The 16821-nt window shown below is 37.7% G+C and overlaps 6 protein-coding genes across 6 annotated transcripts; all 6 read right to left on the bottom strand.

The window, feature by feature from the left end:
• Positions 1–829: 829 nt before the first annotated feature.
• Positions 830–2278, bottom strand: TM35_000152040 (putative protein kinase, putative,serine/threonine-protein kinase; the record flags this gene model as incomplete). The annotated part of the gene is made up of 1 exon (XM_029025856.1): positions 830–2278. The coding sequence occupies one exon, from the start codon at positions 2276–2278 to the stop codon at positions 830–832; it is 1449 nt and encodes a 482-aa protein (XP_028882839.1).
• A 377-nt stretch (positions 2279–2655) lies between these two features.
• TM35_000152030 (citrate lyase subunit beta) lies at positions 2656–3945 on the bottom strand (the record flags this gene model as incomplete). Its single annotated transcript, XM_029025855.1, has 1 exon — positions 2656–3945. One exon carries the CDS (start codon positions 3943–3945, stop codon positions 2656–2658), a length of 1290 nt encoding a protein of 429 aa, XP_028882838.1.
• A 1028-nt stretch (positions 3946–4973) lies between these two features.
• TM35_000152020 (uncharacterized protein) lies at positions 4974–5531 on the bottom strand (the record flags this gene model as incomplete). The annotated part of the gene is made up of 1 exon (XM_029025854.1): positions 4974–5531. The coding sequence occupies one exon, from the start codon at positions 5529–5531 to the stop codon at positions 4974–4976; it is 558 nt and encodes a 185-aa protein (XP_028882837.1).
• A 530-nt stretch (positions 5532–6061) lies between these two features.
• TM35_000152010 (uncharacterized protein) lies at positions 6062–6889 on the bottom strand (the record flags this gene model as incomplete). The annotated part of the gene is made up of 1 exon (XM_029025853.1): positions 6062–6889. The coding sequence occupies one exon, from the start codon at positions 6887–6889 to the stop codon at positions 6062–6064; it is 828 nt and encodes a 275-aa protein (XP_028882836.1).
• Positions 6890–7447: 558 nt separating this feature from the next.
• Positions 7448–12838, bottom strand: TM35_000152000 (kinesin; the record flags this gene model as incomplete). Its single annotated transcript, XM_029025852.1, has 1 exon — positions 7448–12838. One exon carries the CDS (start codon positions 12836–12838, stop codon positions 7448–7450), a length of 5391 nt encoding a protein of 1796 aa, XP_028882835.1.
• Positions 12839–13705: 867 nt separating this feature from the next.
• On the bottom strand, positions 13706–16630 carry TM35_000151990 (mismatch repair protein MLH1; the record flags this gene model as incomplete). The annotated part of the gene is made up of 1 exon (XM_029025851.1): positions 13706–16630. One exon carries the CDS (start codon positions 16628–16630, stop codon positions 13706–13708), a length of 2925 nt encoding a protein of 974 aa, XP_028882834.1.
• Positions 16631–16821: the final 191 nt, after the last annotated feature.

Below are 16821 nucleotides of genomic sequence, written 5' to 3'. Positions count from 1 at the left end.
TTATTATTATTATTATTATTATTATTATTATTATTATTATTATTATTATTATTATTATTATTATTATTATTATTATTATTATTATAAAAGTTGAAATCATAATGGTACTTCAGTTCTTTATTGTTATCTTCTTAAAAAACAAAGTGTATTCGTTCTCCACTTCTCCCCATAAAAATTCCAAAGACTGATGCGCATACGGATGTACTAAAAAGGAAAAAAAAAACTATTTATAAACGCTTCTTTTTCTTTTTGCGGTTCTTCTCGTCTTTTTTTTTTCTTATTTTCTTTTTTTTTTTGTTGTTGTTGTTTTCATCTCCCACTAATAATCAAAAAAAAAAATTATACATGATGACGTGAGTTCGCACGTCAAATGGTGGGTGTGGGGTTAGAGATGTCTCTATAGCCGCTCCAATAGAAATAAAAAAAAAAAAACGAAAAACAATATATATAGATAGATATATAAATAGATATAGATCCAGTGTGAAGAGGACGGAAAAATAATAAAAAAGGTAAAATAAATGTGTCCTCACATAGAAAAAGGACAAATAGATAAGTAAGAGGGAAAAAAAAAGCAGGAAAAGTGGAAGAAACACCTGCAAACATCATCAGCATCATCACCACTATTTTCAATCATCATCCTCGTCAATCCATCAATGATATTATCATTTCACCATTAGGAAAAAGTCATAAATGCAAAAAAACAAAGAAAAAGCCACCGTATGTACAAACGAACAAAGAATCCATAATAATAACAATAATAACAACAACAAAAGTAAAGAAGAAAAAAAAAAAAAAAGATAAACGCAAAAACTTACACAGAAAAACATCATTACTCTATCTCTCCTAGAATCCATGGGTGTTGCATGAGTTCCTCTACGGTTGGTCGTTGCTCCGGATCCCGCACAAAACATTTTCGCATAAAATCCAAACATCCTGGTGAGGCCTCCTCCTCTGGAATCTCCGTTGGACCATTGGTTGCCTGTGCAATCATCATAATAGCCGCTGGTGCATTTACTTTACTTGGCCACGGTGGTTTGCCTGTAATCATCTCCGCCACAGTGCAGCCGACAGACCACACATCTGCCTTATAACTATATCCCTCTCCCTCCCCAGTGACGTCCACTACTTCTGGGGCCATCCAGTATGGTGTGCCAATCACCGTGCGGCTTTGGGCCACCGCATCCGATAAACGGCGAGCGGCCCCAAAGTCTACCAATTTAATTTGTGCCTCCAGTTTTGGATCACTCGAAGTGTCTACAAGAAGATTATCCCCTTTAATATCACGATGAATAATACGTTGGGAGTGGAGATAGAGAAGTCCAGCAAGGAGTTGGCGTGTCCAGCGACGGATGACATCACGTGGAAGTGGTTTAAACTTCTTTACGAGTGAAGAGAGAGATCCACCACCTATGTATTCCATAAACATACATATCGTATTATTAGAAGTATCATACATGACACCTTTAAAAGTACAAAGATTTTTATGATGAAGGCGCTGCATCATATTAATTTCTCGTGAAAGAGAAACAAGTTCCTTTGCACTGAATACACCTGTCTTTCCCCCAATCTCCACACACTTCACAGCATGAAAAGATCCATCATTTAGTAAACCCAAATAAACAGAACCATATGTTCCCCTACCAATAAGAAGACCTCGTCGCCATGTACTAAGTTCCGCTGCATTATTTGTTTGCAACATCTCTGGTGTAATTCCATCTGCACCTAATGTAGCCCATGCACTGTACTTTTCTTCTTCCTCTGGTGTTGCCCGTAAGGTACCATCATCATCTGTACTATCTTGTGTTCCTCCTTCGTCCTTCCTCACTCCTGAGGAGGATCCTTGTTGAATAGGTGGTAATCGTGAAGGTGCAGCCCCAGAGGAAGGCACTCGATTACTACTACTACTACCATTGCTGGTATTACTAACATTACCCGTACTATTCTTCGTACCATAATGATGATGATGATTAGAAACAGCATTATTACTATTATTATGATTATTATGATTATGATTATTATTATGCGCCTTACCACTGCCTATATGGTCTCCCAATTTAAAGGTTGTAGTAGCCTTTGCATCTTGTTGTTTTAATGCCGAAAGCTTTTCCTCTATTTGTGAACTCCTACGATTGGAAGAAGGAGCCGCTTTCTTTTTCGTACCACACTTTGAACAGAACTTGGCGGTTGCCTTGTTGAACTGCGCTCCACAGTGATGACAGAGCATATCACTCACTCCCTGTCGTCTGCTGACATCACCACTACCAACATCCCCGGACATTCACAAACACACACAAACACACAGAAACTAACTGCAGTTAGAGAGGCAACTGCCCGTACTCAGATGGACTTCTAACTAGAAATAAGAATGAAAAGAAAAAAAAAAAAAACAAAGAGAAAAAGGAATTGTGTTTTTTTTTTTTTTTTAGGGAGAGATTGAAAGATACAATACATCTAAAACTCTCACTCCTGAGATTGAGAAACACACACATAGATAGATAGATAGATCTATTATACATACATAGAAAGAATAAAATAAAAAAATAAAAAACGATAACGGAATTTTGTATATAGACACACACGCTTTCTTACTCTCTCTTCTTCTACACACACATACATACATACATACACACTCACTCACTCACTCACTCATTACATCTATGATTTTTTACGTTCCAATTCTGCCTCATTATATCTCTGCAAAACAGAAATGGCCCGTTGCCACTGCAGCATTTCTTCTCGCCCCAACACAATTTCATTATGGCGTTTGTGATTTAATTGTTGTTGCAATTCCCGTGCCCATTCCGCCTCTTCTCTTGTTGGCGTAAAGGCCTCATGACATGCCGTGATCTGCGCCGGTCGCAGTACGACTTTCCCATCAAAACCAACTGCACGGGAGTGAGTGAGATTATGACGAAATCCACTCTTGTCTGCAGTGTCCATGAAAGGTCCATCAAGTACAAACATCCCATAGGCTCGAGCCGCCATTATCACCTGACAACTACTATACAATAGTGGTAGAGATTGCAGAAGGTCCACCCCAATAATATTATCATTATTATTATTATTATTATTATTATTATTATTATTATTATTATTATTATTAACATTAATATTATTAATATTATTAGTATCACTTTTGTTGTCATCGTTGTTGTTATCTTTACCTGTTGGTGTTGTCATCATTGGTGTTAAATGTAAGTTCTGTCTCATCTCCGCTGTGTCCATAACGGCATAGTGATAACATCCCTGTGAACAGATCTCCGCCGCCTGCACAACAGAGCGTGGGGTATTAAAGAAGGCCCACAGGCGATGACTGGGATGTATATATTCCTCTACTAGTGCATATGTGTTCTTCGTTACTGCTGGCAGCGCCACTCCCTCAATGCTTTTACCAAGCAGTGCAATCATTTCCATATCCAGAATACCATTCACTGGATCAAGTTCAGGGGAGTTTACACGAACTATATAACGTACACCCTCTTCTTCTTTTTCTTTTTCTTCTTTTTCTTCCTTCTTCTTCTTCTTCTCTGTAGTATCTTGTTTAGTTTTCTTCTCTATTGGTTTATTTTCATTAGACTCTATAAACCGCATGATAGCGTCACGTGCCTCCCCGCCGGGTACATTGCAGTTTGTTAAATCAAGAATAATAACATCCGCTGCAATTGAATGTCGCTTTTGTTTTCGGCACATATCCGCAATTCCAGTCGCGGGAATTAAAAGTACACTTCGCGGACATGCGTCGGGATTACAACGAATACGATATTTGTTGGAGGTCCCATAGTCAATATGGCTTGCAGTCTCATCATTCGCAAAGGCCGCAGCTGTATTGATTGTTCGTTCATCTTCTCTTCGATCACACCACAATTCATACTCTGTGTGCAATCGCCGCAGTCGCTCAGCAATTCCACCAAAGACACTACGCAAACGTGGATTAAAATGTCGCATTGATGAATATATATATATATATATATATATATATATATTTTCTTTTCTCTTTATTTATTTATTTCTTTCCACTGTTGATGTTAGTGTTATCACAGTTCCTTCTATTCAAATGAAGGTGAAACACAATTAAAAGATAGAAAGAAAGAGAAATAAAAAAGAAAGAAAGAAAGAAAAAAAAAACACTGTGGGATCAAAACAATAAAGGGAGTTATGAATTGTTATCATGTATGTATCTCCACTATTGTTTTCTTTTCCCTTTTTTTTTTTCTTTGGTTTCAATCCCCTTTCATTTTCCCTCATTCTTCATTCCCACTTTTCTTTTCTTTCCGTATTTATCAGTTCATCTACACCAGGGAGAAAATATATATATATATATATATATATATATATATATATATATATAGGCAAGTCAAGACTCCATTAGACCGTTGTTGTTCTTACTCTCACTAGAGTTTTTCACATCATCGCAAGAAAGTAGCAGGGTCGTTGCCAATATCACTCAACAGCATACAATCCACTAACACTATGAAGTAAATGTATAGAACGTGTAAACCACACCACATAATAAAAAAAAAAGTATATTATTATTATTTTCTTTTATTTTTCGTTTTCCGCCTCTCAAGAAAGAAATACTTTTGGCGTTAGACCTCTCCTTGGAATTCAGGAACCTTCCATATATACATAGTGTGTGTGTGTGTGTGCATGTGAAAGCGATAGAGACAACAGAATCATCCAAACAGTGATGGGTGACATCATCGCCCAGAATGAATTCAGTGTAATAATAATGCAAATATGCAACTTTTCAACGTCTTGTTAATATTGATAATAACATATTGATAATAATAATGATAATGTTATTCCAGATGTACCTTATTCCCCTCTCCACGTAAACTCCGTTAGAGATCTCATTCTCTCATTACGTTTCGGATTAATCTCCATGGTAATAATAGTAGTCTACAAAACTAACTAACTAACTACTACTACTACTCTCTCTCTCTCTCTCTCTCTATATATATATATATATATATTTATGGCGTCATTCTTCTGTCATTACGCCGCAGTAGCGGTACAGCAGCAATTCTCTCTTTTCCCTCTTCTTCATCTTCTTGTTGTTGTTGTTGTAATGGTGTATTTATCTCTTTAGAATCTTCACCTGTTGAGAATCCACTGACTGTTTGCATGTGGTGTGTGGCTGGATGGACAATGGGCTCTGGTGGGAGGAGCAGCGACCACAACTCCTCATTGACTTTTCCCTCAAGTGTGAAATTATTTCTTCCCGTGAAATCTCGACTCTTGTGGACGGCGGCGGCGGCGGGAATTCCCTGGAGTAAATAATCCACAAGTGTCTGAGGTGGACTTGGGCCTGGTGATGTTGAGAGAATATCTTCCGGATATTTTCTTTTAGGGAGTTGGAGATCCGTGATGTCTAAGACCCACCGGGTTTCACTGTTGGTGTCTACGGTGGGAGAAGAAGAGAAATCGTCACTGCGGAGAAGTTCCCAACTGGGCGATTTGATATCTCTGCTGCTGTGCCGTGTGAGAACACCGCTGGGTGTTTGTTCAGTCCCACTACTCCGCGTGAACATATACTTTTACATACAAAGATGGGAGGGGAGAGGGGTGGGATTGAGAGGTGAGTGGAACTAATATATATATATATATATATATATATATATATATATATATAGAGAGAGAGAGAGAAGGATAGAGAGAGAGAGAATAAGGGATAAAGAAGGAGAATGTATTTCTTTCTCTCTCTTTTTTTTTTCCTTTTTGAAAGGAAGTAAGAGAAGGAATGATAAGGGAGCAAGAAAGTAAAGAAATAAAATAAAATAAAAAACAAAATAAATACAACAATAATAATAATAGCGTAAGGAAAAAAAGAAAGAAAGAAGAATAAAAAAAGAGAGAAATCCTGTCATTTAGTCACTAGTACCAATACCACACACATACACCCTTGTTGAAAACTCGATAATAACTAAAAAGAAGAAAAAAACTTCGCATATATTTCCTTACCTATAAAAATAACATAAATAATATAACTAAATAATATAACTAAATAATAGAAATAAATAACATAATATAATATAATATTACTCTCTTTTTTTTTTTTACTTTAAAAAATACCTTGGACCATTTTTTCAAACCAATGTGTTTCCTCTTCCTCCACAACATCCCCAACAACAGCTTGAATGGCCGCCTTCCACTCACCCAACTCGTGAGCGTGCATAACAGCAAATATAAACGTTCGTTGTTTCCTATTATTATTATTATTATTATTATTATTATTATTATTATTATCATTTCCATTCCCATTCCCATTACTGTTGCCTCCCTCTGCAGGACGCTCGCCTTCCACATGAATGCCAAAGTTAGACGGTAGTTTCGCATCATTTCCTGGATCCACAAGTTTGGCGTTACTTAAATCAATTACACCCTGTGGTCTACCCTCTTTCATACTTTCTTGAGAGTCAAAATAGTACAGTTTGCAGTTTTTAAGTACACAATATCGTTTTTGATTACTGTAAGGCCAACTTGGTTGTTGTTTCAACAGAAAACCCTCCTTATATACTTTCGCAGGAACCACTTTTACTTTTGAATCTGTAGGGGATTGTAATAACTGCTGCTGCTGTTGTGCTGTATCTTGCACATTTACAGATCCTGATAGTGATTTCTTTCCCATTGTTGTCAGTGGCGAACCATTTCCATTTCCATTTCCTGATTTAGATACGCCATTCCCATTATGTGCAGATGTTATTCCTTTAGGTGTTACTGCAATAGGAACAGCCGCAGACTTTACAGTTGTTGATGATGTTGATGTTTGTTGTTGTTGTTGTTTATTATTTGCCTGGAGGGCGGCGGGTGGCGGTAAATCATCATCGGAGTCGTCCAACGTGATGGCGGGCCGCGGTGGTGGGAGTTGAATATCGTCGTCGGAGTCCATTTCTTTCTTTTTCTTTTTTTTTTTATTTGTGGAGATGTTGTTTAGATCCAGCAGCATGTGGAATAGAGAGAGAGAGAGAGAGAGAGAGAGATTGAATGAAAAGAGAAAAAAAAAAAAAAGGGAGATGGGAGTAGTGAAGAAAAAGAGAGTTAAGATAAATGATAACACATATACACAGAAAGAAAGCAAGAAGGAAAGAAAGAAAAGAAAAGAAATACATAAACAAGTAAAATAAATTTTTTTTTTAAAAAAAAGAAAAAGAAAAAGAAAAAACACTAGTGCGATTTGAAGTTGTAGCACTAGTCGCACCACAAAGACAGAGAGAGAGAGAGAGAGAGAAAGAAAGGGTTTGTGTGTGCGTGTGAGTTCGTATTGTGCTGAAGGGAATAATAATAATTACAATAATAATAATAATAATAATAATAATAATAATAATAATAATAATAATAATAATAATAATAATAGAATAAAGAGATAAGTATAAAGATAGAATATGAAGGAATAAAATGCAAGTGATTCCTTTTCTTCTTTCTTCTTTCTTTTCCCCCACCTCAATATCTATTCCATATCGGCGAGAAAGTATGGAATATCATCAAAGTAAACAGCCGGGTGATTGTGTCCTTCCCTCACAGTAGTAGTAGTAGCTGAAGGATCTTTAGATATACCCGTCCCAGCCTCTGAAGCCTCCACACTATCTCTATGCAAAGTATTCCCAATATCCATATCCTCATTCTCCATATCATCATCCTCATCATCCTCATTATTATTATTATTATTATTATTATTATTATTATTATTATTATTATTATTATTATTATTATTATTATTATTATTAGTGATATGGAAGTTTGTGTAGATGGATGGGTAATTCTGCAGTTGTCGATGGGCCTCCTGTAGTGTTTTCCACCAATGGGCCCATTGCCAGAGTGTCCACGGCACAACGCCACCGCACATTTCCCGACATAAACCCGGTGTTGCCCGCACTGGACCCCGCAATGTGTAGACTGTACCTAAACGATAATGCTGCAAGTCAATAATATCTCTAGCCTCACGTAAGACATCTTTAATATGTGATCCACGACTGAATTCTCTTTCAGAGAAACTATACAAGAGTTCAGCTTTAATATCTTCAGCATCAAAGATTTGCTGTCGCACTCTTGCACGTGTTTTTTTCCGCAAAGTATATAGTTGTTGCATACGTAAGAGTAAAGATTCCAAATCACTTCTCTCACTTGTTGTTCCTATTCCTCCTCCTTTCATATTAGATGATGAAATAGATATCATTCCTAATTGACTTAACATAATGCTAGCAGCAATAATGGGTTTTGCAAAGCGTGCACGTGGTGAGTGAGGTGATGAATTTCCATTATGTAATAATCCATTTACCCCCTCAATAGAGTTCTCTTCAAAGTAAAAGCGTATATGCATACTACTTGCATACCCAAGAGATGGTAATCCAAGTCCACGTAAAAGTACGGGATCTGCAATAGCACTATTATGTTTATGTATACGTAATAACACATGTGGTAAGTGTTCATATGTGACAACATGTATTCCACCTAATAATGCCCCTTCAGCTGCATCTTCATTATTATGTAAAGATGAAAGTACTGGAAGTGTAAGACCTGAGAGAGCGGCTACAATACATTCAACAGCTTCTGTACGAGTAGAGGTGGCAATAACTTGTTTAGGGAAATGAAATATAATTGTACCTTTACCTTCTTCACAAGCCGCCATGCAATCTGTTGGAAGTAATAATTCCCCACCACACTCTAATCGTCTGGATACTACAGCATTCCGCACAGCCGCACTTTCACCAACAACAGAGATGAGAGAACGTCCAATAAATCCACTAGTTGTTTCTATATTTCGAGGCGTACCATGACGTATAGCCTCTCTTAATTTGGAATTTCCATCATATAATGGACCCCGTTGTTGTTGTTGTGATTGAGATTGTGATTGAGATTGTTGTTGAGATTGTGATTGAGATTGTTGTTGAGATTGAGATTGTGTGGTATGTAAAGAATTAGCGGGAGGAACCCCATTTAATTCCATCGCAATCACAGGAACAGAAGGGGATAATGTCCCACATCCTCTACTCCATGAGGAGCTTCTCAAAAGTCCTTCTGCCTCAATAACATGTAACATAATATGTAATTGGGGTTCACCAAGTGGAATAGAAATAATACGTCGTTCCCGCACCTTCTCACTATTAACATATACACGTTGTGAGAATTCTAGACAATAAGAAGATGCATCTTTTGGGGGATGTACAAGTCTTAAGTATCCCCATAACATTCCACTATTATTTGTATTTCGTGTTGTATTTACTACCGTAGGTGTTGAGGTTCGTGGCATTAGAAGTTCATTCACTGTCATTATTGGACACACTACCGCACAGTAAATCCCCTCATGCAGTAGTTTCTCCACACTCATTTCTTGCAAAGTTGCCTCATCTTCATAACATCCAATAAGAGTGTGTAGACTTTTCGTCTCATCTCCGTTTGATAATGTTAAGGGAATAGTAGGAACCGGAGACCTTTGTGTTTCTGTACATTTATGTGAACTCTTATTATTAGTATCATTATTAGTATCATTATTATTATTATTATTATTATTATTATTATTATTATTATTATTATTACTAGCACTACGCGATCTCTGTTCTCTCGCGGTGGCTAATGTGTCTAAGAGCCATTTCACATCCACTGGCCCTGCAGATGCTGGACACGCAACCGCTCTGGCCTCATCTGGTGAAATACCATTGGCTTCTAACAACCAGCGAAGGGACTGTGGACGGAGTAGAATACCTTCCATCATTTCCATTTCAATGCGAAAGGCAAGAAGAAGTTCTTGTCGAACAACACGAGCCCATAATCCTTCTAATATCTCATCACTATGTACAAAACATGTGGATTCTTCTCGAAGGTAAGACATTTCTTTTGAGAGGAGAAGTTGTTCTCGATAGAGTTTCTCCGTTTCTTCATCCAAGTTCATATCTTCTACATGTAATCGAGGAATATTTCCAGATTTGGTTGTATTTTTTTCCAATATCTGCAGTTGTTCATCTAAACAAAGTTCCAACTCACTTTGAAGTCCAATACGTTGACGAATAGTTCGAATACCTTCTAAAAGTAATAATTTTTCTTTTGCATAATCCGTAATTTCAGAAGAAATATCTTTCAGACGTTGTTTAATTGCCATTGCGTGAGCATCACGTAATACAGGTTGACTATTTTCCTCTGCAAGTCTCGCATTAAGAATACGAAGTTGTTCAATACATCTTCGCATAATTTCAATATTTTCCTCCCGCATTCGTTTAAAATTCTCCACATAACATTCCCATTCCCATTGAATGGCTGCAATTTCCCGTCGTAATACTTCTTCTTCTTCCCTTGTGTATGCATTCAAGTGTTGTTCGACAAGGGATTTAATCATCTTTCCACGTTTCTTTCGATGATCCTTTGTTTTCTGTGAAATGGAAGTATTCTCCATTGTGTTATGTTGTTTTTTCTTCTCATCACGGGTAAGATATGCAAGTCGTACTTCTGCACATAATTGTTTATATTCAACTTCTGTTTGATGATAAGCCTCCACACGTTCTTCTGTATGTGGATCATTTAAATCTTCAAATATGGCAACCAGTTCATCCGAGACATTAAGAAGATTATGATTCTGTACACTTGTATGCCGTACTTGTTCTGCAAACTTGAGAGAACTCATCGCATCCTCTGCGGAGCATGGAGTAACATGAACTAATAAGAGTACATGTCCCCATTGTAAACAAGGACGTAAAAGACGTGTGAGTTTAGAATCTCTATATGGAATATGTGATGAACGTTGATAAAGTGCTAAAAGTACGGCAGAGAGAGCGGATAGGGATTTGTTAATAAATTGGGCTTCACGAAGGGCAGATCCCTCCACCTTTGTCTCCTTCACTCGTTCTGAACCCGCAAGATCAACCATGGCAACATAGGAATAAATACTTTTCACTTTCGCACTACCAACACCAACTCCAGCAGCAATACTATTACTAGGTGTAGTACCTAAAGTAGTATTACTAGTAGCATTACAATTATTAGAAGTAAAAAGGGTATGATTACTTTCACCTTTACTACTATTCGCATCCTCCACATCCATCATATCAAAACGTAGTTGTAGAATAAAAATAGCATGAGAACGAGAACTTGTATCATTACGTTGATGACTTTTAGTAACACGATTGCGTGAAGCTAGATGATAACAGCGACGGAGATCTTCCACTGTTAATATGGGTACTCCTCCTCCACGAAAAGGAATATTTCCAGCAGCATTATTATTATTATTATTATTAGTATTATTATTATTATTTCCATTACGTCCTGCAGACATAGGAGGATTATTCATTGCCTGACAAAACGCATCAAGACCGCCAATATCCCCAACATTTGGAATAACTCGTTTAGCAGGATCCAAAAGATCGTGAAATTCATCCATATATAACTCAATACCATAGAAAACAATATCCTGTAATGTTAGAGAGAAACTTCCACTTTGTTTTTCAGAAACTTTCTCCTTTAAACCACTAGTAGTACGATTACCAGGAGGTATCTTAACTACAACATCCTCCTTGTTAAGTGTAATGGTTTCTCCACGGCGTTCTAGTAGAACTAATACAAGGCGTGGAAGAAGTCCCATCATATCATTATCATTTTCTGTTTCCCACATACTCTTTCGAAAATATCTAGATCCAGATGATTTTCTTTTCTGTTCATGACTTGAAGCCGATTCCGCAAGGATTGGCCAATCAATCTCCGCTAACGAAATACAAGATGAGAGTGAACTACATGTTATATCGGCTCCTTTATCTGGAGAGCGTGTTGGGACTTGTTGTTGTTGTTGTTGTTGTTGTTGTTGTTGTTCTTTTCCTCCTGATATTACTGGTGTTATTGAGATAGCATCTGTATGAACAGCACCTTGGGAGTGTCGACTGCTAAGAGGATATCTACTTCCACCTCTACTTCCACTTCTACTTCTGTTTTTATCTTCACTTCTTCCTCTGGATCCTGATAAAATTCCACTATCTGTACATGCAGCACTATTCCGTTTCTTTTTATACTTTCCATTACTAGATCCCATCATACTATGTGTCTTACCACTTCCTGTAGGTCCATAGCAAATGATAGCAACACTCTGGGCCAATAAAGCCATATCCACAAAGTCTAATACACTCTCTTCAAATACTTCTTCTTGTGTTGCATCTTCAGCGTGAATATAATCAAAAGTAAAATGCTCCTCACGTACACCACCTTCATATACTCTAGATGATGTATCAGGTGTATTGGATGAAGCCGTCCGTCGACTTGTTGGAGAGAAAGTAGAGGCATTAATATTACGAGAGAGACTTCTACGATGACCACGTGGTGTTTCTTTTCCAGGAGAAACTCGTTGTGATCCTGTCATGACATCCTTCAATGGGGAAACACCTGAGATTTTGTTTTTACCCGGAGATGCTGTTAATCCAGATGTACGTTGTGATATAGGAGATTCATGTGGTGTTAATAGTGTTGTACTACTTGTATGAGCTGGACGTCGTGGAGATCCATTATTAATATTATTACTAATATTATTATTATTATTAATACTATTGTCCAATGTAACTTTGTTCGTACGCACAACGAGGTTCTGTTGATCAAGACACCACACACGTCGTCGTTCCCGTGTATCCCCAAGAAAAGAGAGTGTAGGTCTTGTGCGTATATGCACAACAGGCAGTCCTACCCGGTGTTGAAGTAAAGGAGCCGGTCGTCTAATGAGAGTGGATTGAAATAAAGAACGATCTGGTGTTGTGAGTGAGGTGATGGTGGATAAGGTTGTGGCTGTTGGGATGACAGTCGTCGAGGATGGGAGGACGGTCCCAAGCGATAGCTCCATCAAGGGAATATCATCCTCCCCACCGTGTTCAGACATGTACAAAAATACTAACAAAAAAACACAGAATGAGAGAAAGAAAAAGAAAAAGAAAAAGAAAAAGAAAGAATTTAAAGTGGGATGAGTGATGTGTGTAGCTCTTGGCTACCCACCATGCACCCACTTACGTACCAGTGGGGCTTCTTTTCTTTTCTTTTTTTTTTTCTCTCTTTTCTCTTGTTCTTCAGACCCACACCAATATATATATATATATATATATATATATATATATATATTCCTTTTTTTTTCGTATTTTAACACCATTGTGAAAAAGAAAGAAAGAAAGAAAGAAAGAAAGAAAGAAAGCAAAAAAAAAAAAAAAACAATGAATGAATGATATATGTAAACGTATGTATTAAACAGAAAAAGATTGTGAACAATAATAATAATAAGGTATGATTTCATGCGTGTATCTGTATATTAACAAGGAAGAATAGAAGAGAGACATTTTTTTTTTTTTTTTACCATACTCGTTAATGGAGAGGAGAAAACGGCAGTAATTAGAGAAAAACTCTGAATCCAACACTCCTATTACTACCACTACAACTGTTATTCAAACAGTTTACAACACATTCTGTTTTTTTTTTTTTTTCTTCTTCTTGTCTTCTCTACTTCCAGTAATCTTCATGTGATGAGAGCAAAAAAAAAAAAAAAACTGAAAGAATAAAAAAAAAAGAAAAAAAAAACGAAAAACGAAAAAAAAAAGAGGATAAATGTAGAATAGTATCGTGGAAAACCCACGCACACACACACACACACTCTCTCTCTCACCACCTTTCTTTTTCTCCTTTCTGTGACAAAAAGTAAGAGAGAGAAAGAAAGAAAGAAAGAGAAAGAAAGAAAAAAAGAGAATTTAATGTATTTCTCTCAGCAACGCTCAAACACCTTGTAGAGCTCCTCCACTGAGACCACTGTCCGGAGTGAACCATCTATCAATATATCGGCTGGTGGGATAAAGAACTTCACACTCGTCGCACAGGAAACAAGTCCAAAGCGAATGGCATCTATATAAGAGGGCACACTCTCCTGTTCCCCACTCGTAAGAGGCGAAGGAGAAGTAGAAGAAGAAGATGCTGAATAATTAACAACACCAACACCAGCAACACCAGTAGTCTCAGGATCAGATGATATCGCAGAGTTAGTTAACATCCAACTATCATGGAGAGATAATCCATATAATGTGTTTGCAATGTGTTGGGCAATTGCAGTAAAACACTCCACCTCATCTTCTCCGTACGGCACTTCTGCTGCAAGTTTCCATATAAACAGTGGAATGACTCGTGGAACTGGTGGCCAAGATGCATTTAACCCAAATGGTAATGCCAGTAAATGTCCATCCTCTGAAATCTCTATAGCGAAATATTCCATCAGCATACAACGCCAATGTCGAAGACGTCGATCCATTCGTCTAATTGTTCGTTCCACTTCTTCTTCAGAAAAAGAAGTTTCACATTTTGGTTGAACATCATGTTGAATAGCAAAACATAAGAGATCCGAAACACGTATGGGATCTCGCAATACCACTTGAGGTGGTGTTGGAAGTGAAGCTACGGCCCAACGCAGGAATATACGTTGGTAGACTACAAGTCGTACAAGACGCAATGTATCTATTGCGTAAAGTGTTGTTCCAGACTGTGCTAGAAATGTAGAGTTGTTTAATACTCCCACATATGTTAACTGTTCAAAGAGTGATTGAGCCGTGGGAGATGTGGCTTGGCGAATGTGAGATACAATAGTGGCTACACTTGTTAATAGTAAATCCTCTCGTGCATCGGGAACTACTTCTGAACTATGACTGGGATCAACAGTCTCTGTTGTTGTTGTTGTTGTTGTTGTTAGTGCTGCTGTTGGGATTGTAGTATTATTATTATTATTATTATTATTATTATTACTACTCTCGTCTGGCATTCCAACAGCCTCTTGAATTTCTTTTCTGTGCCGTTTAAAATGCTGCATCACATAACCGGCTCCATCTTCCTCATCCATCTCATCATCGAGAGTGTTCCCATCATCATCAAGGAGAGTACCTAATTTCATTATGGAGGCAACAAGAGAACTAGTAATGTTTGTATTGATATTATGATTGTTTGTTTCCATGTCTGTTCTTGTTGTTGTTGTTGTTTCTGTCTCTGTTGTTCTTTCTAGTACTCCTTCTGTAGAGAATACTGTAGTAGTAGTCCTATCTTCCATTTTTATTGGATTATCTTGTTTCACTTGAGGTATAACTTCTTCCTTGTTAACGGTTAAAATATCATCTCTGTTATTTCCCTTATCACTACTACTCATACCATTTTCCCTCATCTCATCTTTTACATGTATTGTCTCTTCACTTTTTAATTTCTCTTCTGGGGCTGAAAGACGTCGAAGCATAAAGGCATCAAGGGCCCCACGTTGTGGCTCCACACGTACAACTGTACAAGGTGCTACTGCTATTCCATTACCACTAGCACCAACAGATGATATCATATTAGAGCGTTGTGATGATGATAACTGTTGAACTTGTACTCCTCTCTCTCCTAATGAAACGGCTTTCGACATCATTTGCCTTGTATCGATCTGACGACGAGCTGATGTAATCATTAACACTTCCCGTACAGACTCTGAGAGTCGTGCAACTATAATTTCTTCATCCAATAAACATACTTCATGTTTTGTAGGATGAATATTTACGTCCACACGATCTGGTGGAACAGTGATGAAGAGCACTGTAAAGGGGCGATTACCCCCTACCAATATACCACTATAAACAGTATCTATTGCCCGCTTAATAACAGAACTCTCCACAAGACGATTATTTACAAATACACAAAGATATGGTTTGCGATTGACAAGTGCCACATCACTGGTATATCCGGATATAAGAAAAACACCTTCTCCTTCAACTCCTGATATTGATAGTACATTATCAATATCAGAAATAGCCGTTTGAGTTTTTATAGTAGTTCCAGCACATTTTAATTCATGTAGATGAGATGCAATGGCAGCACCGTAGAAAAGCCTAATATTGGCCAAAGTTGTAGAATTTTTGGGAAAAAAGATATCTGTCTTACTACCACAACTATTACTGTTATTACTCGCTTCTTCACGACGGCAGGAAAAGGCGATAGTTGGAAATGCCAAAGCATATCGTGATAATACAGCCACAATACGACTGTACTCCTCAGAAGGTTTATTAAGTGCACGTCGACGCACAGCGGCATTGTAAAACATCTTCTCTACACGAATACATGTGCCTGGATTACCCGCACACGGTTTTGGTTTTCCCTGCATTATTCCATCCACATAATGACAACGCCATGCTAATGTCGCACCAGATCCCGTTCCCGTTCCTGTTCCTATTGTGGATGATAATGATGATGGGGTTGTTGTGTGAACGGCTTCATTTATTGAGTTTTCATTATTTTCACGTCGCATCGTCGTGACAGTCACTCTCGCCACGTAAGAAATAGAACTCAACGCCTCACCACGAAATCCAAAGGAACTAATGCGAGTTAAGTCTTCAAAGACTCGTAGTTTACTGGTGGCATACCGCTCGCAGAGAAGCGGGAGATCCTCATAGTGAATACCGTTTCCATCATCACTCACCTGCAGCACCTCCAGTCCTCCGCCCTGCACAAGTACTTGCACACATGTACTCCCAGCGTCCAGGGCGTTTTCCAGCAATTCCTTCAGTGCGGCACTCGGTCTCTGCACGACTTCACCAGCGGCAATGCGGTTCACTACACTCTCAGGAAGACGCTCAATCCGCCGCATGGACCCTGGTTTCATATTCCCCGCCTTCACTACATGCATATTTTGTACACATAAGAGTAAAAAAGGAAAAACAAAAAAAAAATTTCAAGGAAAAAAAAAAAACAGATAAGAATATGAAACAAAAACACAAAAATCAACCTATAGAAATTTAAAGGAAGAACAAAGAAAAAAAAAAAGACGAAAGATGAAAGATGAAAGATGAAAGATGAAAGATAGTCAATAAAAAAAAA

Source organism: Trypanosoma theileri, assembly GCF_002087225.1.
Source record: "Trypanosoma theileri isolate Edinburgh chromosome Unknown TM35_Tth_15_V1, whole genome shotgun sequence".
In the NCBI taxonomy this organism is placed as follows: domain Eukaryota; phylum Euglenozoa; class Kinetoplastea; order Trypanosomatida; family Trypanosomatidae; genus Trypanosoma; species Trypanosoma theileri.
This window is presented reverse-complemented; position numbering and strand designations above follow the sequence as displayed.